Source organism: Medicago truncatula, chromosome 8, assembly GCF_003473485.1.
Source record: "Medicago truncatula cultivar Jemalong A17 chromosome 8, MtrunA17r5.0-ANR, whole genome shotgun sequence".
NCBI lineage: Eukaryota > Viridiplantae > Streptophyta > Magnoliopsida > Fabales > Fabaceae > Medicago > Medicago truncatula.
The window spans coordinates 46,133,145-46,157,330 of NC_053049.1; the positions used below are offsets into that span (position 1 = coordinate 46,133,145).

The window sequence follows — 24,186 nt, forward strand, 5'->3', positions numbered from 1 at the left end:
ATGGCTTAGACTTGTCTCGTAAAATTACATAACTAATTTCTTCTCTTTTGATTGCAGGGAGTGGATTTTTAACAACCTTAATAAAAAAGGGATTGGAGATAATCCTGCTACTTGGCAGACTACTTTCATGACAACATGTTGGTATTTGTGGAATTGGCGAAACAAATCTATTTTTGAAATAGGATTTCAAAGACCAAGCAATCCAACACTGTTAATTCAAAAGTTTACTAGAGAGATAGAAGACAATACGAAGTTGGTGGATAAAAGTTCGCATCAAAAGGAAACTATATACATCGGTTGGATGCGACCTCCGATTGGTTGGGTTAAGCTTAATTGTGATGGTGCTTGGAAGGGATCTGGTACTCTTGCAGGGTGTGGAGGGCTTCTTCGAGACTCTGATGGATCAAAGGCTAGTTCAAGAAGATTGGAATGTGTGATGTTTTTCATGCTGAAATGTGGGGCATGTACCTAGGTTTGGACATGGCGTGGAGGGAGAATACCACTAATCTTATAGTGGAGTGACTCAAAGATCTTGGTCGACAAGATTACTGAAAATTGCAATTTTAGTGGAACGGCTCCTACTTTGGTCAGGCGTATTCGACAACTTTTGAGTTTGAGTTGGACTGTCAAAATTACCCATACTTGGCGTGAAGGCAACAAAAGTGCAGATTGGCTTGCTAATTTCAGCATTTCGATGGAATTTCTAGATTTTCATATTCTGGAGACTCTCCCTAGTGAGCTTCAAAGTCTTTTGTTTGATGATATTTCCGGGGCTTGCATGCATAGGAATGTTCGTTTAATTTCTTAGTTTTCTTTTTCTTTGGGCTTGATCATATAAATAAAGAAAATTGCTTTTTTGACATCGGGTAATATGAAGAAATATGCAAATGCTTGATCATATAAATAAAGAAAATTGCTTTTTTTTTACATTGAATACTTCCTATTGATACAAGTAAATGACCAAATTACCCCCACCGGTAGTTAACTGCCTCTGGCATATGCGCTGGCAGTTAACTGCCGCTGGCTCCTCCAGAGGGAGTTAACTGCCTCTGGCTTTGCTGCTTTTTATTATGATTTTACGCGTTTCAGTCGAAAAATCAAAATAAATCAAAATTTATTCAGAATTCTACGAAACTTTACGGACACCTCTATAAAAATACATATAGATGATGTGAAATGTTTCGTAACATTCCAAATAAGTCTCGATTTCTTTTATTTTTTCGACCGAAACACGCAAAATCGCAATTGAAAAAATAAAAAAAAAATCGACACTTATTTGGAATGGTACGAAACTTTGCACATCATCTATATGTATTTTTATAGAGATGTCTATAAAGTTTCGTAGCATTTCGACTAAGTCTCGATTTATTTTGATTTTTTGACCGAACCATGCAAAATCGCAATTTTTTTCAAGTGGGAGTCCGAAAAAGTGTCCTAGAGATTGAACTTTTTCATGCTTTTTTACACTCATGTTTAGAACAAAAAAATAACATCTTCCACAAAAAATTTGAATTTTTCGACAAGGGACAGATTAAATATGAATTTTTAACGCGCCGAAAATTTAAGACACGAAAACATCAAAACATCAACCTAAATATTAAATTTTGAGCTGTTTTTTAGCAGACACCTCTATAAAAATACATATAAAGGATCTGAAAATTTTCTTAGTATTTTGAGTAATCCTCAATTTATTTTGAATTTTTTACTGAAACGCGTAAAATTGCAATATTTTTCCAACTTCGCGTTCGGAAAAGTTATATAGAGGTTGAATTTTTTCATTATTTTTGTACACATATTAAGAACATAAAAAAAACATTTTCCTCAAAAAATTAAAATTTTTCGACAACGGATGGATTAAATATGAATTTTTAATGCGTCAATAACTCAAGAAACCAAAACATCAAAACGTCGACCTAGAAATTGAATTTTGATCTGGTTTTTTGCATACAGCTCTAAAAAAAAAAATATAGAGGATCTGTAAAGTTTCGTAGAATTCTGAATAATTTTCGATTTATTTTGATTTTTCGACCAAAACGCGTAAAATCACGATAAAAAGCAGCAAAGCCAGCGGCAATTAATTGTCTCTGGAGGAACTAGCGGCAGTTAACTGCCGGCACATATGCCATAGGCAGTTAACTATTGGTGGGGGTAATTTGGTCATTTACTTGTGTCAAAAAGAAGTATTGAATGTCAAAAAAGCAATTTTCATAAATAAAAGTCTTGTGTGTTAGTAATACTTGCACCAATAGTTAGTAGGTTTTGCTATAGGTAGCATTACTTCTACTATTCAAACTTTCTATATATTGGAGTAAATCGACCCTAAATCGGGAGATCACACTCACTATTTTCATTTGACTCTATCACTAGTTATTTCCATGAAGCTATGAATGTGATGATAGATGTTGAATAAGATGAAAATCGACTGCGGATCGAAGTGATGAATAGAGCGATGACAGAAGTTGCGAAGGGAAAAAAACAATCGTGGTGAGAGAGATCCTTATCAGAAAAAAAAAAACGAAAGTGAAAACTGGGCATGTAAAACACATGAGATTTTTTTGTCAGAGTTATTTTATTAAAATCCCAATCTCCACGTATTGTAATATCATTACCAAACTCATCTTTGCTCACTTGGAGAAAACAAATGAGTTATGATATTTTTTGGTCACTTGATTTTTCGATATGTTACAGAAAAACGTCAAAGTAAGTAGTGATTCTGACAATTCTTTTGAAATGTTACGGAAAAAATGTTGTAAAATCCCACATATTGAAAACATTTTTTCTAATAAAATAACATTCCAATATTTGACCATTGAATAGAATTGATTTCTTAAATCTAAAATGAAATTCGTTAGAAAAGAAAAACATGAAATTGTTTCATAAAAAAATGAAATGAAATCGTAAATTTGGGTTACGTGTTTGTTTTGTTGTTTAGACTTTCTTCTAGACAAACACAGTTCCCCCCCTTCCTCTCCCCAACCATGGCTAAACCGCCACAGTCGTAAGTTGTAGCAACCATATTCCATAAGATTTAATTAGTAGAACATCATATTATTCTTTATCTTTGTGAACTTCTTCTAAATCAAAATGTCAACTTTGCCATATTTAATTTCCTTGTTCATCCTCGTATCACTGTTACCCCACAGAACAACAAAAGGTGAAGAGTTCTTCACATGTGAAAGGACAGCATCATGCGAAACCTACGGACTTCCAATTCGGTTTCCGTTTTCATTAAACCAATCAAATCAAACCAATCTTTGTAGTTACCCAGGTTTCGACCTCACGTGCACCAACACCACCACCACCACCTTCAGTGAACCCTTACTCACTCTTCCAAATTCTGAAAGCTTTGTTGTGAAACGCATCTCCTTTGTTGATCAAGTAGTTTGGGTCAACGATCCCAACATTTGCTTCCCAAAACGTTTCATGTTTGACCAAAACAACTTCATGTTAAACCTTAAAGATTCACCGTTTCGGTTAAGTGATTATTACACTTTTGTTAATTTTTCATTCCTAAATTGTCCTTCCAATTCAACCGTAATAAATTTAGTACCACCTATAAGTTGTTTGAATTTAAGCTCTATTAGTAGTATCAACAACGATAAGAACATGAATTATTCGATTGTGGCTATGATGTCTGATCCTCCTTTTGCTACACCATGGACATCATTATGTGAATTTATTTCGTCAACTTTGATACCTGTGGAAGAGACGAATTGGTTGTTTTGGACTGATTATTATTCTAACATACCCTTGCAGTGGGATGATCCTGATTGTGGAAATTGTGAAGCACGTGGAGGAAGATGTGGATTGGTTGGGGATGATGCTCTTCGTCTTGCTTGTTATGATCTTCCCACCCAAGGTGAGAAATAGTCAATGATGTTTTTTATTTTCACTCATTTCTTGCAAATTTAGACTGTTTTTTTAACTTGATTTTGAGGTATTTATTTATGTAGGTCTTTCAAGGAAAGTCAAGTATGGTTTAAGCCTAGGTTTGGGAATACCTGGACTCCTAGGTCTAATTATGCTTACATTGATGTTATGCAAAAACAAGTACACAAGGAATCAAGTACAACGTCAAACAAGCACTGAATTTTCAACCTTTATTATGACGCACCCCCCGATTTTCGTTATGGGCCTCGACGGGGCAACAATCGAAAGATACCCTAAAACCCAGCTTGGTGAAAGTGGACGATTGCCTAGGCCTAGTGACAACACTTGCTCTATATGTCTTTGTGAGTATCAGCCAAATGAAGTATTGAGGACAATTCCTGAGTGTAATCACTATTTTCATGTGAATTGTATAGATGGATGGCTCAAGACAAATGCTACCTGCCCTTTGTGTCGAAATTTTCCAGAGAGATCTACTTCATTTTCTTCGGTTTTGCCTGTATCTCCAACTTCTTAATAATTGTCATTGTAATTAATTATTACTACTCATTATCAGTATGTTATGATAGATACAAATTATTTTACTACAAGTGGAGCAGGCGAGTGTAATTTTTCTATTGTAAATTTATTTATCTAGCAAAATTTAAGGAATGTCATGTCATATATGGTTTTATTATGAATATATTTAAGAAACAACAGTAAAAAGCCAAAAATATATTGTTTGTTATTCAACGTTGGAATTATGTTACTACAAGTCAAACAATTTGATCAATAGAACAATTAAGTAACAAACATGGGTTGAGTCTAGAGAGGGTTCAATTCTTACAACGCTGCTAACCAAAGTTGCCATTCTAATTGAGATATCAGATTTATTATTGAACGCACGATAAATAAGAATAAGATTATCACCGGTAAAGATATCAGATTATCTCTGTTAGCACTTTCTCGAAACTCTATTTAATTTTTTATTTAAAAAATTATAGACCAAGGTGATCTTACATGCTGTAATTTTCCAAATCAAAGTTAATACATCTAAAATAGCGTATAGATTAATTTAACGATTAATTTGTCTATAACATTTAAGATTTGAGAATGCCATACTCGACCTATAGTTTTGTCGATCAAGTTACAAAAATTAATTTTACTTTATTATATTTGTTACAACTTTTTTTTGACAGAATTATATTTGTTACAATTAAGTAGGATTTAAAAGGGTACTATACGATTGGCAAAAACAAAGCCACTATATGCTTCAAAAAGAAGTACATACTTCACTGCAATAAAAAATCAATAACCATATCAAACACTTACTACCATTAACTTTTGATATACAGAGAAAACGAAAAGTTGATGGAAAATGCATAACACATCACTGGTTCAGAGTTTAGAAAAATCAAAAGCTTAAAAGTAAGATAAATTAAGGATGCATAAAAAAAATAAAGAAATTAATTAAAGAAACAAAATTGGAACTTTTTTATTACGTGTTAATTGAAAATCATAAAAGACCAATGTTACATAAGAATAATCTTTTATGGAACAATCTCTTTATGCTCAACAACAAATGATACTTGTGGTGTGGGTGGTGGAGGTGAATGAACATCCTCAACTTCATCACAATAACCTTCCAATATATAAGATTCTTCATTGGTGAATCCAAGCGAAGCAACCATATTAGGCCAACAATCATGTCCAATAACCCTAATTGCTTTACAACAACCATTTCCTAAATAAGTCTCACCATTTAGAAAAAATGTTATAATTTCACCACTACATGCTTGGAGCTTGAAGAGTGACTGCCAACAATTAGAAGGCTCGCCACTCACCTTCAATCTTGCTTCAAGGCTCATCAAGTTGGAAGGGTTAGAGTGTTGTCTAGACTCCACCGTATATGTTGATGGAACCAAAGCAATGATCACAAGAGCAACAATAATAAAAACTTTGTGAGAGGAAGCCATTTTCTTTTTATATTTTCAATGATTAGTTTTGGCGAAAACATGCTTATAAGGTCTATATTTATACACTCCTATAGCTAGGGGTATTTAATTTGTAACGATTGGATGAAAAGATGAAGGGTGTAAATATAATTGTGCAATTGTAACATATAAGATAAGACTAGTGAATCGTCATAAAAGAAAATTAAAAATTGAAGACTAGTGAATAGGAAAAGATGAGCTTCTTATGTGCTGTGAGGATGAAGATTTAACTTTTTGGTAGTTAAATGCCAATTATTTTCTTACGATCGATTTGTATCCTTTAAAATTATTTTCTTTTTTTGATAACAAGAGGGCCTTAGCCCCCAAAAAAAAAAGAGAACTACCATTTAATAAAAGGCGGAGTCAAAATACCAATAGAGTCAGCTAAAAATAACAAATTAATTTGAGCAGGACAATGCTCATATAACATCAAAGAATAATCTCTTATCACATGTCATATTCGCCAAAGCATCGGCACATTTGTTTGCTTCACGATACGAACGCCGAATCTTGATGTCCAACTCCAACTCCAATAATCTTCTAATATTTTGCAATAAGCTCCAACCATCCACATTTCCTCCTTCCCTCTAAAGCAAGTGTCGAAGCTACAGCCCAAGAATCAATATGAAGCTCCACTTTATGAAAACCATGCAATCTAGCCAACTTCAAACCTTCGTACACCCCCTAAAGCTATGCAACATATGCACTACAAACTCCCAACCCCTTCGAAAAACCACATATCCACTCTCCGTTCTCCCCTCAAGAAACTCCGCCACAACCCGCTACCATCCCTTGCTTAGAAGCGCCGTCCGTATTTAGCCAAATCCAACCCATGTTTGGAGGCATCCACGTAATCCCCTCAATCACAGTCATGTGACTAGTGTTAACTACAACCATGCTAGCAACAACATAATGATGAAGTTTTCTTTTAATCTCTGTGCATGGGTTCATAGGCATGACAAAACCATCATCATGTACAAGTTTATTCCTCCAAAACGATAACGTGTAGCATGCTGTTGCCCAAAAGCTCATCCAAGCCGAATTCTCCCTTTCATCCATTGCCAAAGTCATTTTAAGATCTATCCACTGTTGCCCAAAATTATTATTTTCTTAAAGATCGATTTGTATCCTGTAAAATGAATGAAAGTAAATATATTTATTTTTGAAATCTTTTCTTGAGAAATGTTTATGCTAAACTAGAATCTCTCTTTATTTTATCTCTGTGAGCTTAGCTCAGTTGGTAGGGATATTGCATATTATATGCAGGAGCCGTGGTTCGAACCCTGAATACTCCACTTCTCCACAATTTAATTGTGTGAGTTTTAGCCACTAGGCTAGTGGCTACTTGACAAAAAAAATAAAAAAATCTCTCTTTATCAAGTCAAAAGAATGGACGAAACATATAATCACAATGTATATACATTTCTCAAAATAAATGGAGAACATAATTGATATTGATCAGGGAGATAGTTGATAGTGCAGATATCACTAATATCCTACTCACATCTATCTTTCTCATAAACTGTATTATTATATTATATTGTTGTGATGCCCTTGATATTTAAGATTGACCATTATTGTATCTAAATTCTGGTGTATTATTTTTCTTTGCATTTAACTAGAGTATATGATTATTAAATGCTACTTAAAGTAGCTTATAAAAAAACCTTCAAACTAATTAAAAATTGATAAAAAAAAAAAGTTTTTTTTTAGAAATGTTAAAGAAAAGCTTCTTATAATTTTTATGCTGTAATCACCAATTTTTTTTTTAGTAAATAGACGAAATGACAAAACCATTGTAAACTCACACACATAAGTGGAGGTACCGGGATTCGGTCTAACAATTTCGACATTTTGTCAGTTGAGACAGGACTTTGGAATTGTAATCACGAAATTTAATAAATTAAAAACCGACCAATGTTTAGTGATACTATATATTAGTATCCAATGTTTAGTGATACTAATATATATTAGAGTTAGGATCTGTTGACACCAAATCTCAACCGTTAATTTTATTTAATCAATGGTTAATAGTAGTGTCACGTTTGTATTTATTGTGTATCATTTTTTCAATCACACATTATTATTGATTTTAATGATTACAAAACTTAAATTGGAAACTTATCGTATCATAATTCTCTTTATTCTCTGGTTTGCAAAAATAAAATACTCCATAACTGGATAATTAAAATACTTCCAAGATATTATTGTTTAAAATGAATGAAAAATATTAGTTGGTAAATGCAATTCCCTCTATGATCTCGTCTCCTACAGCTAGCCCAGGCAACATTTTAATAAAGAAGATTTTTTTTATTTTGAATCAATTTCATTGTGTTCTTCAGAAATACGAGATTCTTGATTGTTTTACAATTGAAAAGCCTCCAATTTAATTTACATTCCTAGAAGCTTCAATTATGGACAATAACCTTATCGTAAAAAAAAAAAGACAATAATCTTTGAAAAGCCTCTAGTTCCATTTTCATTAGGTTCAAGGTAATGAATTCTATGAGGATTTAGGATTGGATCTCTGCTGTAAATTTGAATGTTGGAATTTAGAAAATCATGAATTAATTTGTTTCAGATCCATTATCCTGAACAATTCAATTGATTTAACAATTTTTTTTTTACCTTAACAATAACATCGGTAAGAGAAAGTGAAAACCAGGAAGATTAGAGAAGAGAAAGGAAGAGAAAATAAATCAAGAGGTAATAAGGTGTGTAAAATAGATTTGATGTCACGGTACACTTTTAAGTGAATTATTAATAGCCTCTATATTAAACCAATTCAATGGACTGGTGTCAACGGATCCTGACTCGTATATAGGTTAAAAAATGCATTGGTTTTTTTTTTGTACAAAATGCAGCAGTTGTTATTCTTAGTCAAAAAGGTCCATTTGTCCCGCAGTATTTTTGAATATTTCTTTTAGGCTAAAGATTCATAGACACACCTTTATCCATCCACCCTTTCTACCGCTGTCTATGTGGCAATTCTTTTTTGTCTCATTCCATCAAAATAATAAAAAAAAATTGAAAAAGCTCCTCAACGTTTAGAAGAAAAAATAAAAATGAGAAATTGAAGAAATGTGAGGTACCAAAAGAAGGTGGAGAAGGAATAACCCAATTACCGGGAGAGAAACACGTTACGGCGGAGCCAACGGAGTGAAACTCTACAACACCTTCATAACCACCAACTGCAGGTGGTTCTGGCCTCATAGAATAAACACCTTGTATTCTATTGATATCTGAAGGATTTATCGGAGCTGCCAGCATTTTCACGCACACATCATCATTCTCTTTAACTTCCGCCGCCAGAATGTTGACGAGCTTCGTTACCGCGTCAGGTTGGCCATGAGATTCGTATATGATTGCATTTGATGGCGGTGATACGGCGGAGGAGAATGCATCCGTTTGCGTGTTGCAAAGAAGAGCTCATGGTTGTGCGATGACAAAAACAAGTTCTTTCTCTGATTCAGTCGGGTAGATCTGACCGGCGATTCGGTCCGATAGATCTGACCGGAGGGACGACGGCGACGGCAGTGGAGTAGAGAGGGACAGTGACGGTGGAAAAAGAACATGTTGCAGTTTGATTTTATTTTTTTTTGTCAAGATTATATGGGTTTTGACAAAACTACCCTTCATTAAAAGGTGAAATACCGAAACTACCCTGCCACATGGGGATGTACAAGAGTGTGTTGCCACCTAAGCATGTTCACCTATCAGGACTCTTTTTTTTATAAAGTGTTTGGCGGGTGATCATAGTACTGTTCCTGAAATTGCATTGGCACTTTGAGGTCAGAAGTAACTCCAGCACATCAGTCATGTTTTTAGTCCATTTGTATTGTTGTCTAACGTTATTGGTCAATTATTGTACCAGATTAATTGCCAGCCAAGTACGCTAGCTCTTTCCATCTATTTTCTCAATTGACTTTTGTTGACAAATATACATTTAAATTTTGACTTGAAGAGTTCTACTTCCATTTCTACTCCATCATATCATATATTCTTTCATACTACAACAACCAACTACAAACCCCTCTTCACTCCTTTTTGCATTTCATCATCAATTTACACTTTTCACTCTTCCCTTTAGTTCCCATCCCTCTCTCAAACAAATTCTTTAATTAATGGCTTCCATAACTCTAATACTTGTATTTCATGTCTTTATTATTATTATTATTTCCCTACTTCAATCTTCTAAAGGGAAACAAATTATCTGTAACACCTTATCATGTGGTGATATTGTTATTGCTTTCCCTTTCGGTTTAAAAGAAAGTAATCAAGATCCTCTTTGTAGCTATTCTACAAACCCCACTTTCCAACTTTCATGCAACAACCAAAGGCAAACAATTCTCAACCTCCCCAAAACAGATGACTTGATCATTAAAAACATCGATTACATAACCCAAACAATCCATGTTAACGACCCCAAAGGTTGTCTCCCAAAACGGTACTTAGATAACAATTTTAACCTTTCAGATTCAGCTTTTAAATTAAACCCCGAAATTTACAGCACTTATAACCTCACTTTTCTACGTTGTCCTTCAAATGTTACTGAATTGCCATTAGCACCAATCTCTTGCCTAAGAGATAAAGAACATTCAAACTCGTCTTCTTCTCCGGTTATAGTTTCATGGGCACCACCTCCGTTGTCTCAAACGTGTGAGGTGATTTCAACGGCTTTGGTTCCGTTACCGTCGATGGATATTCCTATGTGGCCATGGCCTAATCTTGAAAGTGATGTTGAGTTGGTTTGGACCAAACCACGATGTGGAGACTGTTTACTTGATGGTCAAGTTTGTGGGTTCTCTGAGGAGGATGAAAATAGGCTTCAAGTTGAATGTTTCCCTAGTCCCTCCAATCAAGGTATGCTATCTTCTTCTTGCTTTATCAACTGGCTATGCAACTTTCTTTTCGTGTTTTCATTCTATGGTTGTGATTAATTAATTCCCAACAATACATTGACCTTAACATTTTGGTTTTGTTTACGTCAAAAATAATAATAATTGGTTTTGTTGCCTCAATTTATTCCATTTTTATAAATATTTCTTTTTTATTTTGGTAAAGAAAAATTAAGGTGAGACAAGGATCCTCCTCATTCTAGAATGCAATGACAAATTAATTTATATTTGCCTCCCTCTAAAGAGACTAACCGTGCTATAATTCATTCTCAATAGGCTAATTTAAGGTATGTCTGCTCACGAATTATGACTGCACTATCTTTCATGATTTTTTTATAAATAGTTATTAAATATTAAATACATTGTACAGACAAAATGAAAAAGACTAATGTGACATGCTTTTATATATATTTTAAATATTAAATATGAAAGAGACTAGTAATTTTTTAGGCACTTAATTAATGGTTTACATTTTTTTCTTTGGTAAAACACTTCATTTCCATGACCTTCATTTTATAAAATTAATTGCTTGGAGTTAATAAATAAGTTTGTGGTAAAGTTTAATATGAAAATTTCATTTTATATGGAAAAGTTATGCTTTCTCCTTGAAAGTACTTGAAAAATACCAATTTAAACTAAATTTGAGGTCTTTGATCGTCCATCCAATGAGTTTTTAATTAATTTTCAATATGAGAGTATTCTTTAGTGAGTCAGATTATCTGCACTTGAGATAATAATGCATTCACCCGGTTATAAGATCTTAGTTGTTTTCTAAAAAAAAAAATAAGATCTTAGTTGTCTCATCATAATTGAACGACTCATATTATGATTTTTATAATTTAGGTCCAACAAACATGAAGTCATGCTCTTTTTTTATTTTTTTTGACAAAATGAAGTCATGCTTAGATAGTCCATGCTATAATTTCTTATAGTTTATTCACATCATATTCAATTCCAATTTGTTTTGGACTTTTTGACACACATCGATGGATAGTAATTGAACAATAGAAGCACGATTTCTTAGATATTGAGACAATATGACAAATAAGTTTCTTTCAAGGCCATTTATAAAAAATTAAAAAGTTTCTTTCAAGGCCTGAGGCATGCAGCCCTCTTATATTATAAAATAGGATAGGATTAAATATAATTTTAGTTCCTAAAAATATCATTTTTATTGTAATTCCAATAAATTTTCTAACTATCTATAGTCTCGATTTTAAGTAAAAAAAACGGATGTTTTTAATCCCTACCATTATACAAATTGGTGGATTGTAAATGATCAAAGAATATTGAGACAAAACTTGAAAGTCTCTTAATTTTATAAGGACTAAAAATATATACATCAATATATCAAGTATTTAATTCTTAGGGGTTTAACATGTTTTGCAAAGTAGGTTTAAGTTTGAATGCATTTTATTTAGGCAAATTATGTTGGCATAGAGAATCATGTTTAAAAAAAACTAAAGTTAAAACACTTTTTTGTCCTTTATCTTGCATTTGGGGTTTATATTGGTCCTCTAACAAAAAAGACGTGTATAACCCTTTAATTTGACTAAGTTATATCAGGTTAATCGTTTTCTTACATCCTATCAATCAAAGTCAAAATTATGCTAGTCAAAGTCGATATTAGCCAAGTCTCAACAACATCATCAATCATCATCACAACACCATCTTCTTCAACATTTAACTTGATTAAGTTGTGTAAGATAGGAAATTATGGTTTATATTTATTTTGTAGTTTAATTTCAGAATTTAATTTGATTTCTGTTTTAGTTTATTGGTTTATTTTGATTTGTGATGAAGATGAGAATTATGATGTTTTTGAGGTTTGAGATTGATGATATTGATGTTGAAGAAGATGAGGTTGGAGGTAATGATGAGAAAGAAGATTCATTGAAGAAGAAGATGACTTTGGTTAATATTGACTTTGAATAACATAATAGTTTTTTTTTTTTTTTAAGTTTGATTAACATAGTAATAGTTGAAGAATGTGACTAATGGGACACAACTTGATCGAAGAGTAGTGATATTTCAACAACCATTAAGACAATTTTTAGTGACAACTTCTTTTCTCTCTCTTTTCATTGGTTAAAAACAATGGAGAGAGAGAAAAAAGATGAGAGAGAATAAGATGATAACGTGAGTATGAGAGAGAAAGTTGTCAAAAAGTTATCATAAAGTAGTTGTATAAATATCATTTCTCTTGATCGAATTAAGTGATCAATAGACACATTTTTGTATGTGTTAAGGGACCAATATGAACCCAAAATATAAGATAAGAGATAAAAAAAGTTAAGACATTTTTTTAGGTAGCAAAAAATAATATTAATTCTTTAAAGTTAAGTTGTTTATATCATTGATTTAGATGACAAATTTCATCGATAAAAAAAACTAACATATTTCATACAGGCCTCTCAAGAAGTGTGAAATACGGCATAGCAATGGGAGTGGGAATACCAGGACTTTTGTGTCTGATTGGCTTATGTTACAGTATATGTGGTAAGATGAGGAGAACGGTACCACTTTATGAACAAAGGACCTCAAATCTTCCTACAATAACAATTTCCTTAGAACCTCTCCCTTCTTTTGCAATGGGTCTTGATGGTGCCACAATTGAAAAGTACCCCAAGACTCTTATTGGGGAGAGTGGACGTTTATTGAAGGCCAATGACAATACTTGTTCAATTTGTCTATCTGAATATCAACCTAAAGAGACGTTGAGAAGCATCCCTGAGTGCAACCATTATTTTCATGCTGCTTGTATTGATGAGTGGCTCAAAATGAATGGTACATGCCCAATATGTAGAAATTCACCAGAGACGTATTCTTCAACGGGTCCTTCTTTTTCTTCATTATTTTTATCCCCTAATTCGTCACCGTTGTCTTCTTCACGATAGATAAATTGGTCACACTTCAAGCCATATATATTTGATGTAAATGTTATATACTGCTGAGAATAGAGTCATTATATGTAGTATACCATTTTCTTTTAAAGATAATAAATAAGGATGTTAGTTTTTTATTTTTTTCTGTCTTTATTGCTTGGTTGTTAGGGTAAATGATCCACAATAATAGAAAGTTTAAGACGGACTAAATTGTTACAGTTAGGGTTAAACTCGAATATTCCCAATTGATTTATAGTAGTAAAATTGATTAATGAGGCTTTCAAACCAAACCCTACACAATATATTTCATCCATCAATAAGACAATAGGCTTGACTATAAACAATTGAGTTTGAATGTATTTTGGTTAGATGAAAAAGAAGGATACAAAAGAAAGGATAAATGAAAGTCTAATAAAATATACCCCTTGAACATCCATTGAGCAAAACTACTCGATGCAGGGAGGAGTTCACGACCATGAACAGTGGCGGAGCCTGAAATATTGTAAAGCCCGGGCAAAAAAAAAATTTCAACACATTTATAGGGCGTACATAAGAAATTGCAAGCAAATAATAAAAAATATAAAGAAATTGCCCAATTTATAGGAGTTTATATAAGAAATTCATAGGGATTTACACAAGAAATTGCAAAAAATTTGGCCCGAAACCCGGACAAGTGCCCGGGGTCGCCGGGCCTTAGAACCGCCCCTGACCATGAAGCATTACAAAGAACTTCCTCTCAAAGGATGAGTAAGTAGAAAACTAAAAAATTATGGTAAACATAATCTTCAATGGCTTAAATTGAATTTAAACTATTGAAACATAATAATGTTTTAAAATCAACGAACTTCAGAATAAGTTAGTGAAACACAATAAAATTAGACCAATAAAGTGATGATACTTTTTATGAGAAGTGTACGCGGGATGATTAAATAAGTATCTTTATCTGGAAAACCATAACAACTTGGGGGTGTAGCTCATATGGTAGAGCGCTCGCTTCGCATGCGAGAGGCACGGGGTTCGATTCCCCGCACCTCCATTTTTTCAACGAATACATTTTTTTATTTTGTTTATTATTAAGAAAAAATCATTTATATATAAAATTAAAAAACTGTACTTTATCCATCTCGATTCTCTATCCACCACAAACAAACACTCACTCACTCACCTTCAAATTCTGCTTCATCCTTTTCCCTCACAAACCACCATAATGCAATCTCATAACAATATCATCACAATACTATAGAAAAAACGAGAATAATCAAATCCATTCAATTCGAAATCTATATAGGTTTTTCACATTTAATTTCTGCTATGATTCTAAATATATCAACACCTTCATTCTCTCGCATACTTCCTCACCCTTCTTCTTCTTTCAAACTCTCTGAAACTTATTCCAACCGCAACAACGCTTCTTATCCTGTTTTCATTTTCACAAAACCATTGAAATTCATCAACCTCAAAGCTTCCATAAGCGAAAGCCAAAATGAAACATCTAACTCTAACAACTTATTGGATCAACAGCTTCTTCTCCGAGTCGCCGCCACCGCCAAAGACGCCGACGAAGCATTGCAGTTAATCGCTGACAACTCTTCCACTAACGGTGGTGTTGTTTCTACTTCTGATTGTTGCTCTATTATTTCTGCTGCGCTTGAAAGGAATAATCCACAACTTGCTTTGTCTGTTTTTTACTCTATGCGCTCCACTTTTCATCAAGGTTTTTTTTTTCTTCTCATTATTTATTTATTTTTTCAATCTTGTGCGTAACTGATAAGTTAGCTTACAGCGGAAAAACTAACCGATTCAATTTGTAGCATTCAGTAAAATTGGTGGTTGAACTAACTTATAAACATGATACGAGATAAAAAAAAATAAAAAATATAAGTTTAATTAATATTTGATTTTCTTTTTTCATTAAGATAATAAAGCTAAAAATGATGATTTATATCAAACTATAAAGCTACTTGAAGTAGCTTATCGTAAACCGCTATAAGCTAATAAAAATAAACCATTAGCTTGTTAGAAAATGATGGTCACCAAACGAGTCTTTTTTTAGTTATATGAGTTTAAAAGCTAGCTAGCTTATTGAGCTGTCCAAACAAAGTTACGGAACCATATTGATAATATAAGTAGTTGCAAGGCTTTTTCAAAGAGCTTATGAAAAAAAATTATAGCAGGTCCATAGGTTTTTGTTTTTATTTTTGAGGGGAAACATGTCCATAAGTTGTTTTCAGCTTATTTCTATTATTTTGCTAATAATGGTTTACGAAAACAACAAATAGCTTATATGAAAATAATTTGGTTATATTTGTTTTTGTTATAGAAATAGGTTATATTATAGCACTTATATGATATGCATTTGTGCTGTTAGTGTTTAATTACTCTGTTTATCCAAACGGTTGTCTTCGCCATTACAATTTGATTTTGACGATGAAGCACATATTTGTGTACACTGTAACAGTTGGTGAGAGTGGTCCTTTAGTTGAGAGATGGAAGTGGTCGAGGCCAAATGCACGTGTTTATACATTGTTGATTCAGGGTTTGGCTGCATCTTTGAGGGTTTCGGATGCTCTTAGTGTGGTTAAATATATATGTGAGGTGGGCGTCTCTCCTTCTGAGGAGGTAGGGTTAAATAATTTTCTTGTTTCTCTTGAGTTCTTCATTTCATGACACTGATATTGCAAAAATTGGACTTGTTTTGTAACCATTTTTTACTTATGGGAATTGTTGCAGGTTCCCTTTGGGAAGATAGTGAGGTGTCCTACTTGTCGGATAGCTGTTGCAGTTGCACAGCCACAGCAAGGTATTCAGGTATTTGTTATCCCTCACCTTGCCTATACCCAATATTAATTCATTTTTAGTTTGGTTCTCCTACGCAATAATTCAATGAGTTCGATTTCGGATTAGATCTTTCAATTATTATGTAATTTATTACTATCTCTGAATCCTTCCTTGGTGAGCTCTTCCTTCAATTTCAATTTAGTACAAAAAGTAAATTGTTTCTCTCCCACTCCAGTTGTGCCTACATAAAAAGGATAATTCAACTACTATGACCTTGTCAATCTTCCATTCTGTTCCTGTATTGGTAGCATTTAGTCCAAACTTATGATAAGAGTGCCTTGTGAAGAAAGATAAGTTTAATGTTCTATTTTGTTGATTGGAGAGTGATTATGAAAAACTGAACTCAAGTTTCCCATAAGTAAACTCACAGGGCTTTATTCCACAACTTACTCTCTTTCGCTTCTCTTCAATTTCCTGTGAAATTTTTATATTATACTTTGACTTCTTGATTATTGTTGATAGTTCTTGTCTCACTAACAAGATTCCTTGTTGGGATTTTGTCAATGAAGATTAACAATCAGTTTGTACAGAACTAGGAATAAGTTGTTTTCAGCAAGAGTGTAGTATCATATTCGTCTGTTGTGATAAATGAGGACAGAAGCATTGTTGTTGCAGATAGTATCTTGTGCAAAGTGCCGCTACCAATATGAACTTGTTTCAGGAAACATAGTCAATATTCAATCAGAAGAAATCAGGTTGGTTAGTGATATCATTTACTCTATGAGCAGTATGCTTTTTGATGATTTATTTCTTTTTAATCAATATGATATGTTAATTTTTAACTCACTTTTGAGTTTGCCATATCCTATGAATCCTGTGGTTGCCATGGAAAGCATCATACCTTTTTTTCCGAAGTATTTGCCCTCTCCCACCCACCCCCCTTTTTTTTTCATTTTTTTCCTTGTGTTAATTTAACAATATGTATGTTTACGGTGTTGATCATGGAGTATTCACTTTTTCTAAGGATCTCCTCCTGCCGAACGCAGCATGGACATTACAGCATGGAAAAAGGGGTTAAGATTCCTGAAACTGATGAAGCAAAGCATTCCATCTGCTGTTCACTCTATTGTGGTATGTATCCGTTTTGTGAGGCGATTTTCTGATTATATAATCATACAGGAGTTTTAATTAAGGACCTATATATGAGTTGGGTTTAAGTTGGTTAGTTGTGAGAAGCCAGTGTAGCGATTAATAATTAGCCTTTCCAGACCCTCTGCCTTTTGAGTTCTGCAAAAAAAAAAATTGACCTTTCAGAAGGTTTTCATATGCCTGTATTAAGTCCTCCTGCTCAATGTTAGAAATACTTCTGCTGTGATATCACCCCAATTAGGACCTCATTTGGAAGTACCTGCACTGGGTAAAGGTTTCATTCCCAGCTTTAAGTAATTTTAACATTACTTTTGTGTCGGTATGATGTCATTTTCTTGCTTCTGTATGATTCCCAATTCCCTACCTTCATTTATCCATTCAATCTGGTGTTTTTCTCAGTGAGTAAACATATGCTAGTGTGTTATTTTTTTTGAGCTCTGAGATATGAGAAACGAATGCTTCGTTACTAGTTTTTATTATTTATATTAATTTGTTGCTGAAATAATCTCATGTCAATTGCTGATATGTTTATAATGTCTCACTTGTGTTACCTCTTTACATCCTTTATTTTCTTCTCCTGGCATTTAGGTGCAGACGCCTTCTGGTATGGCTCGTACTCACAGATTTGCAACTGAGACAGTTGATCTGCCAGCACAAGAAGGCGAAAGGGTAACTGTTGCCGTGGCAGCTCCATCAAATGTATATAGAAAGCTGGGCCCCATTAAATTAAGTTCAAGAGCCCCGGATTTATATCCTGGTGAAGCTATGTGCATAACAAACCACAAAGATGGACGGGAATCACGTCTTGTAAGAGCCCCCACAAAAGATGAAAATTCATCATTACTTAAACCCTCCATCCTCTTTCCACTTCTTGCTTTGTTTGCCACTGGTGACGCTGCTTCTGGACTTATTGACCCCAGCCTACCTCAATTCCTATCAGTTGTTGCAGTTTCATCTCTTGCTATTGGCTCTGCTTTGAACTCCTTTGTTTTTCCCCAGTTTAATCAGGTACTGTAGTTGATACATCAGTTCTTTTCGCATTGAGGGATGCTAATTTATCTTCTCTTCATCCAACTTGTTTTACTTCTCAAAAGAAGCAATCTTCTGCTGACAGTGCCTTATAATTCAATCTTCTATTATCGCCTTCAGTGATTAAAACTTGCTATTCACAACTGAAGGGTTTGTGCTTTGTTTCACCACTGCAAATCCTTGAGACATACCAAAGTCGAATTATGACTTGCTGGTCCCTTTATTCACTGCTCACAAAGGTAGCAATTGTGAATCTTCCCAAAAAAGACATACTAAGTCCGTATGCATTTATATATGATTGCAGCTTCCGCAAAGATCGGTGGAAGTAACTGCTATCAAACAACGTCTTTTATCTCAATATGACATGCTTCAGTCTCGCATCAATGACTTAAAAGAAGCTGCTGAAAAAGAGGTGTGCATTTTGCATGATTTGTAATTAGCATGGTGATATTGACCTTTATTTACTTAATTTTGGGGAAGGGAGCGGTTTCATTTCCTAGGGGACATTTAACAGTTTATCTATCCTAATTTTCAACCTCTTGTATATAAAAAACAATTTTTTTTCGGAGAATTTCACAAACTCATTAAGGGAGAAGTGCTTCATCTCAGACGTGCATTCTTGCTAATATACTCCCTCTGTGGTTGAGTTCCTTTTAATACAACAATGTTAGATTGTTGAAGAAAAAAATGGATTAATATAACAATGCTCCATAATGAGAGTAAGATTGTATAGAAATAATTTTTAAGCATAATAGTTTCTTTCCTCGCCTTATGTTGAAACATTTTACCTGTTGTTTGAGTTATATAATGCGATTGTTTTATTTTTTGAAGGTTTGGATGTTAGCCCGGATGTGCCAGCTTGAGAATAAAATTTCAGCTGTTGGAGAACCTTCTTATCGGTTAATTGCTATAACATCATACTTCTCTGTTTCTAGTATAACTGATAAAATAATATTTTTCTTCGACGATGATCTACGTGATGTCCTCAATTTTCATTAATTGTCTGGCTCCTCTTACTTTGGTCTTGTCTGAAGTTACCATTATCACTTATTTATCTCTAGGACTCGGATAAGTAAAGTCAAAAGGGTCCGAGAGAGCCTGCAAAATTCCCTCCAGGGACGAATTGAATTGATTGCCAGCTATGCTAGGGTATGTTTTTTTTTTTTAAAGGTTGAATAGAAAACATTCTCTCCTCTAAAAAAAATAGTTCTCCTGGTTGCTTTTGTATATTAAAATCAATGAATGAGTGTTAATTTTGTTCTTTGGCCAGATTTCCTCTATGATTGAAATTGAAGTGGAGATGGAAACTGATGTTCTTGCTGCTGAAACTACTAGTGATGTGGTAAACCATTTGATCTATATTTCTTTTGTGTCATGAAATCTTGCTATAAAAAAAGTTTAATTACTTAGTTGAGTGTCCTTATTTTACAGGATGGGTTCACAGAACAGATAGAGCAAATCATGGAGCTTGAAAATTTAGAGGAGGTATATTCACTTAAAATTCAAGCCTATTATCTGGTGTTGTAGTTACGAACATGGCCAATTTCTTTCGCTGAATCTTGCAAAATAATTCCTCCTAAAATTATAATAAATTTCTTAGACTACCAAGCTGAAGGCCAACATTGAAAGTTGAATTTATTTATACTCTTGATTTTTCTTTTGATGTGAGATTCTGAAGCTAAGAAATTAAGATATCCATCCTTAATGCCCTTGATTAAATAATTGCAGTTTCTCCTCAGACTTGTTCGCTGTCTGTGATAGATGGATAATCTCCCCTTTAATGTGCTTTTAAATTCACAATCTAATCCAGCTTAACACTGGCATTGTCTTTACAGACATATATCCTCTCCATTATTAATATAAGAACTATGTTTGTATTTCCAAAACTAAAGAAATGGAGGCAATGGAGTGGATCCATAATATATTCCCTGTATTTAGTAGTACTTTAAATAACGTACAAGACCTTTGCTTTGTGTTGCAATAGAAATTCATTATTTTACTTTGTTATGCAGAGATGGAAAATGCAAGCAGAAGCAAATGATGAGGCCGAAAGACTTCTTAGCTCCCAGCCTGTGCCCTTGGACGAAGTTTAAAGATTTACGGATGCATCTGGTTCGCACCACTACATCATTAGTTGAAGTCTCACTTCCCCACTCAATGATCTGTTCTTGACTGAGCAAAAGAGCATCTTCCAGTCACCTGTCTTTTAGCAGACAAATTTTGAAAGTCTAGTATCTTAGTGCAATCACCATCATCATATCTCAAGAAGGAATGTCTTGTATATGATATAAATAGGAGAATGTGTCATGTGTGGCTTCTAATTGCAAATACTTGTTGCCACTGAAACCCAATCCTCCTGGCTTTTAAAGTCACAGGTAAAAATACCAGCAAATCACGTTGTAAATCCGCTGTTAACCATCCTGGTATTGTTTTTGTTAAGGATCATATTGTAAATATATATAGTGTGAATTAACAATAATCAATTATTCAGAATGTATCCATTGAATTGTGGATATTGTATATATAACACTTCACTAATTGAAAAACTTAGGATTGGATTTTCTGTGTGAACAATCCCAGGAGAGGTCCATTCTCATCTAATAAATAATAAGAGGAGTGCTAATAACAAGTGTGTTCCAAGCACTCCTCTAAGTAATAAATTTGCCTTCTCATTAGATAATTAGCACAAGGAAAGCATGTCCAGTAGCGTAGTTTTGTCTTGGATTCTCAGTGGTTAACATTTGTGATAAACAGAATCCAAGACTGTCTTCCTCTTGCATGCTGGTACGGACCAGGGGTAAATTGCCAAGCTGATTGTGATTTTTGTCAATTGTGATGTGATGCTGCATTGGAGAATAGATGGGTTATGTTTATCACATGCCAATCGAGCTTAATTTGTTGGCATAGGCAAAGCTTTTGAAGCTTATTGAGGCGGCCTGCGTCAAGGTTGAGCTTCTTTTAATGGAGTGGTGTTTCTATCTTTGTGGGGAGCTGGATAGTTCATGCGGAGCACTTTGTTTGGCATGATATTGTGGAGCTTGTAGAGAGGGGCAACAAATCATACCAGCATGCTGCATGGCAAATGATATGCCAGAAGAATGGCACCAAGCAAGGACGTGCATGTCATGCATCAGAATGCAGGTGCAATCTTTTGGTGTAAACCAGTAAGCCTACCCAAGGTAGCAATAAATGCTGAGTAAACAACTATTTTGGTCGTTGGATTTGTGTTATGTTGTTACTATAGTTTGTGGATGCATCAACATTGCAAAAATATTTTGGAACACGTCTCTCATTAGTTAATATTTAAAGTTCTCATTACTCGGTGCAAATATTTTCTAAAAAATGTGTTTATTTTAACCGGCTAATGAGAAGACGTGGGACTTTTAAACCATTGTGATAGAGAGAAGATGAAATGTTGTTTGAAGATGACATTTTTTTGGAAATAATGAAAACAATCTTTTGTCATTTTCATTGTTTAAAAAAAAAAATACATTCACAAATCTAAATGCCAAAATATTGTTTTCTTTTTAAATGCAAACCAGGTTTGAGGGAATGTCTAATGGATACCTAACAATCTACCTGAAAACCCATTATTTTTAAATGCAAACCTAACAATCACATCATTTGACTTAAGCTTTTGGCGGATATCATCTCTCAAGGCATGCAGATCGATAACTTTTGTTTTTTTTTAAGGAAGATCGATAACTTCTTTGTTATCAAACACTAGAGCTACTAATTTAACTTTTTTTTTTTAAACTAGAGCTATTAATTATGGTCTATTATATAATAATACGGAGTATGGTGTAAATTGATCATGTAACCGGCCTTACATAATGAGATATATCTTGATTATTATCGATAACGGATTTATCCGAATAAAATGCATTCAGCTTGTCTATGAATTTTATTTTATAATATAAAATTATTTATAAAAAAACAAATAAAATTATTCATGTGATTGAATAAATTACTCTAGATGTCACATCAATTATGGTATCTGCATCACTTTGAGTTAGGTAGGATTCCTCAAATTGTTTATTTTTTTTTCTGGATTTACCACCGTCGCCAGCACGTTGGTCGAATTTTCATGCAATGATTGCTAGTTTGTTCATATGCTTCCACGTTTTACTAGTCCACATTGATTTCATTTTTATTCCCTTCTTGCTGTCCTTGTTTGTAATTTCATTTTAATTTTATTCACAAGAAGAACACAGCACTTTCATCTTCATCCATGTTCTCTTGTGATTTGGAGGTACCGGAAAGGAAATGTTAACGAGTGCTTTTGAAATACTTGTTAAGGATCTTAAATAATAACTTTTTATAAAACATGTGTTAACGTATTGGAAATTGAACTATTTGACTTTTTTAAAAAATAATTTTTTAATTTAAAATGCTTAAAGAGTATTCTGATAGCACTCGTTAACAAAATCTTTAAAGAAATTATTATAGAAAGTCATGCAAAACCATAAAGTTGGAAGTTTATATGTCTAATGATGTGTTGCTATCTTGCTACTATAGGTTGGCCAAAAAGAAACAGATGGCTTGTGCTTGTGATGATGATTATAAAGTGCAACTCCAATGAGATAAAGGCATGTCCTAGCCTCTATGCCAAAATCAGAAAATGACAAGCCTCAGTGCAACCTACATGGTACATACACATGATAATATTTAAATTTAAAGTTCAATTTAAATAAATGTAAAGTGTGTGCAAAGTCTATTGTGATATTTTGGTAAGAGAGATCAATTAAATCTAAAGTTCAATTGCTATGTTCTAGTTCTCTAATATGGATCTTGTTCAATGATGAATCCTCATTTTTTTTGTAAAGTTTATTAAAATATTATTTTTGTTTCCCTGTTTTTATTATTGTAAAAATTATTTTTTATTAAAAATGGTAAAGGTATGTCTACCTTTAGACCATTTTTGAGATATTTATAGAAGACACGTCATATTTCACTATGATCACATATGACAGAAAATTACTTTTTAAAATATTTATGCAAATATCATTATAATAAAAAAAAATATTTATCTAAATTAAAAGGGACAATCTTGAAGTTCTGTTTAATTATTTTTTTCTATGATAATAGTTAAGGGACAAAAGGAGCAGTCTCCATGAGCTTAGCTCAGTTGGTAGGACATTGCATAATTTATGCAGGGGTAGAGGTTTGAACCCCTGACATCCCACTTCTCCACATTTAAAATATGTGAGCTCCAACCATTAGGCTACTTGAAAAGAAAAAAAAGGGCAAAAGGGGGTGGGTGGGTGGGTGATGGTAAACAAAAAAAAAGGGGTATAAGCTTGAAGTGTGATTGGTGAAAATGGAGGAAGAAATGCATGAAGATGAAAGAACCAATGTTTTTAAATTTTAACTTGTTGTGTTCTTGTTTTTCGGTTTTGTTTCTTCTACGAATTTTGTTTTTTGTTCTGGTCCCTCCCACTTTATCAAATCGGCGTTGTTTGTTACGTCACTCTCTGTCACATATACGTTTTTGTAACGAATGATGACGACAATGACCAAAAGCAAAACGTTTAAAACTTAAAAGATTTTTTTGCAACAAGAAAAAAATATATGAGCGAAAAAATT

The 24,186-nt window shown here is 33.5% G+C and overlaps 4 protein-coding genes and 1 non-coding gene across 7 annotated transcripts; 4 read left to right on the top strand and 1 right to left on the bottom strand.

The window, feature by feature from the left end:
• The first annotated feature begins 2,860 nt into the window (after positions 1-2,860).
• On the top strand, positions 2,861-4,551 carry LOC25502189 (RING-H2 finger protein ATL22). 2 transcript variants are annotated; one of them, XM_024773690.2, is made up of 3 exons: positions 2,861-3,473; positions 3,757-3,859; positions 3,954-3,990. In XM_024773690.2, exons 1-3 carry the CDS (start codon positions 3,085-3,087, stop codon positions 3,981-3,983), a joined length of 522 nt encoding a protein of 173 aa, XP_024629458.1. In that variant the 5' UTR covers positions 2,861-3,084; the 3' UTR covers positions 3,984-3,990. The 2 variants fall into 2 exon arrangements, with proteins under 2 accessions (XP_024629458.1, XP_013447202.1); XM_013591748.3 differs by having other exon boundaries at positions 2,872-3,859; positions 3,954-4,551.
• Positions 4,552-5,417: 866 nt separating this feature from the next.
• LOC25502190 (egg cell-secreted protein 1.1) lies at positions 5,418-5,843 on the bottom strand. Its single transcript, XM_013591749.1, has one exon. It carries the CDS (start codon positions 5,841-5,843, stop codon positions 5,418-5,420), a length of 426 nt encoding a protein of 141 aa, XP_013447203.1.
• Positions 5,844-9,849: 4,006 nt separating this feature from the next.
• On the top strand, positions 9,850-13,781 carry LOC25502192 (putative RING-H2 finger protein ATL21A). The gene is made up of 2 exons (XM_013591751.3): positions 9,850-10,724; positions 13,169-13,781. Exons 1-2 carry the CDS (start codon positions 9,986-9,988, stop codon positions 13,654-13,656), a joined length of 1,227 nt encoding a protein of 408 aa, XP_013447205.1. The 5' UTR covers positions 9,850-9,985; the 3' UTR covers positions 13,657-13,781.
• Positions 13,782-14,607: 826 nt separating this feature from the next.
• On the top strand, positions 14,608-14,680 carry TRNAA-CGC (transfer RNA alanine (anticodon CGC)). The gene has a single exon. It is a non-coding gene; the product is annotated as a tRNA-Ala (tRNA).
• A 99-nt stretch (positions 14,681-14,779) lies between these two features.
• On the top strand, positions 14,780-21,122 carry LOC25502194 (uncharacterized). Of its 2 annotated transcripts, XM_013591752.3 has the most exons (12): positions 14,781-15,358; positions 16,103-16,263; positions 16,375-16,452; positions 17,098-17,177; positions 17,469-17,553; positions 18,160-18,579; positions 18,905-19,012; positions 19,432-19,499; positions 19,662-19,749; positions 19,871-19,942; positions 20,032-20,085; positions 20,613-21,122. In XM_013591752.3, exons 1-12 carry the CDS (start codon positions 14,956-14,958, stop codon positions 20,691-20,693), a joined length of 1,698 nt encoding a protein of 565 aa, XP_013447206.1. In that variant the 5' UTR covers positions 14,781-14,955; the 3' UTR covers positions 20,694-21,122. The 2 variants fall into 2 exon arrangements, with proteins under 2 accessions (XP_039684680.1, XP_013447206.1); XM_039828746.1 differs by lacking the exon at positions 18,905-19,012 and having other exon boundaries at positions 14,780-15,358; positions 20,613-20,702.
• The last annotated feature ends 3,064 nt before the right edge of the window (positions 21,123-24,186 follow it).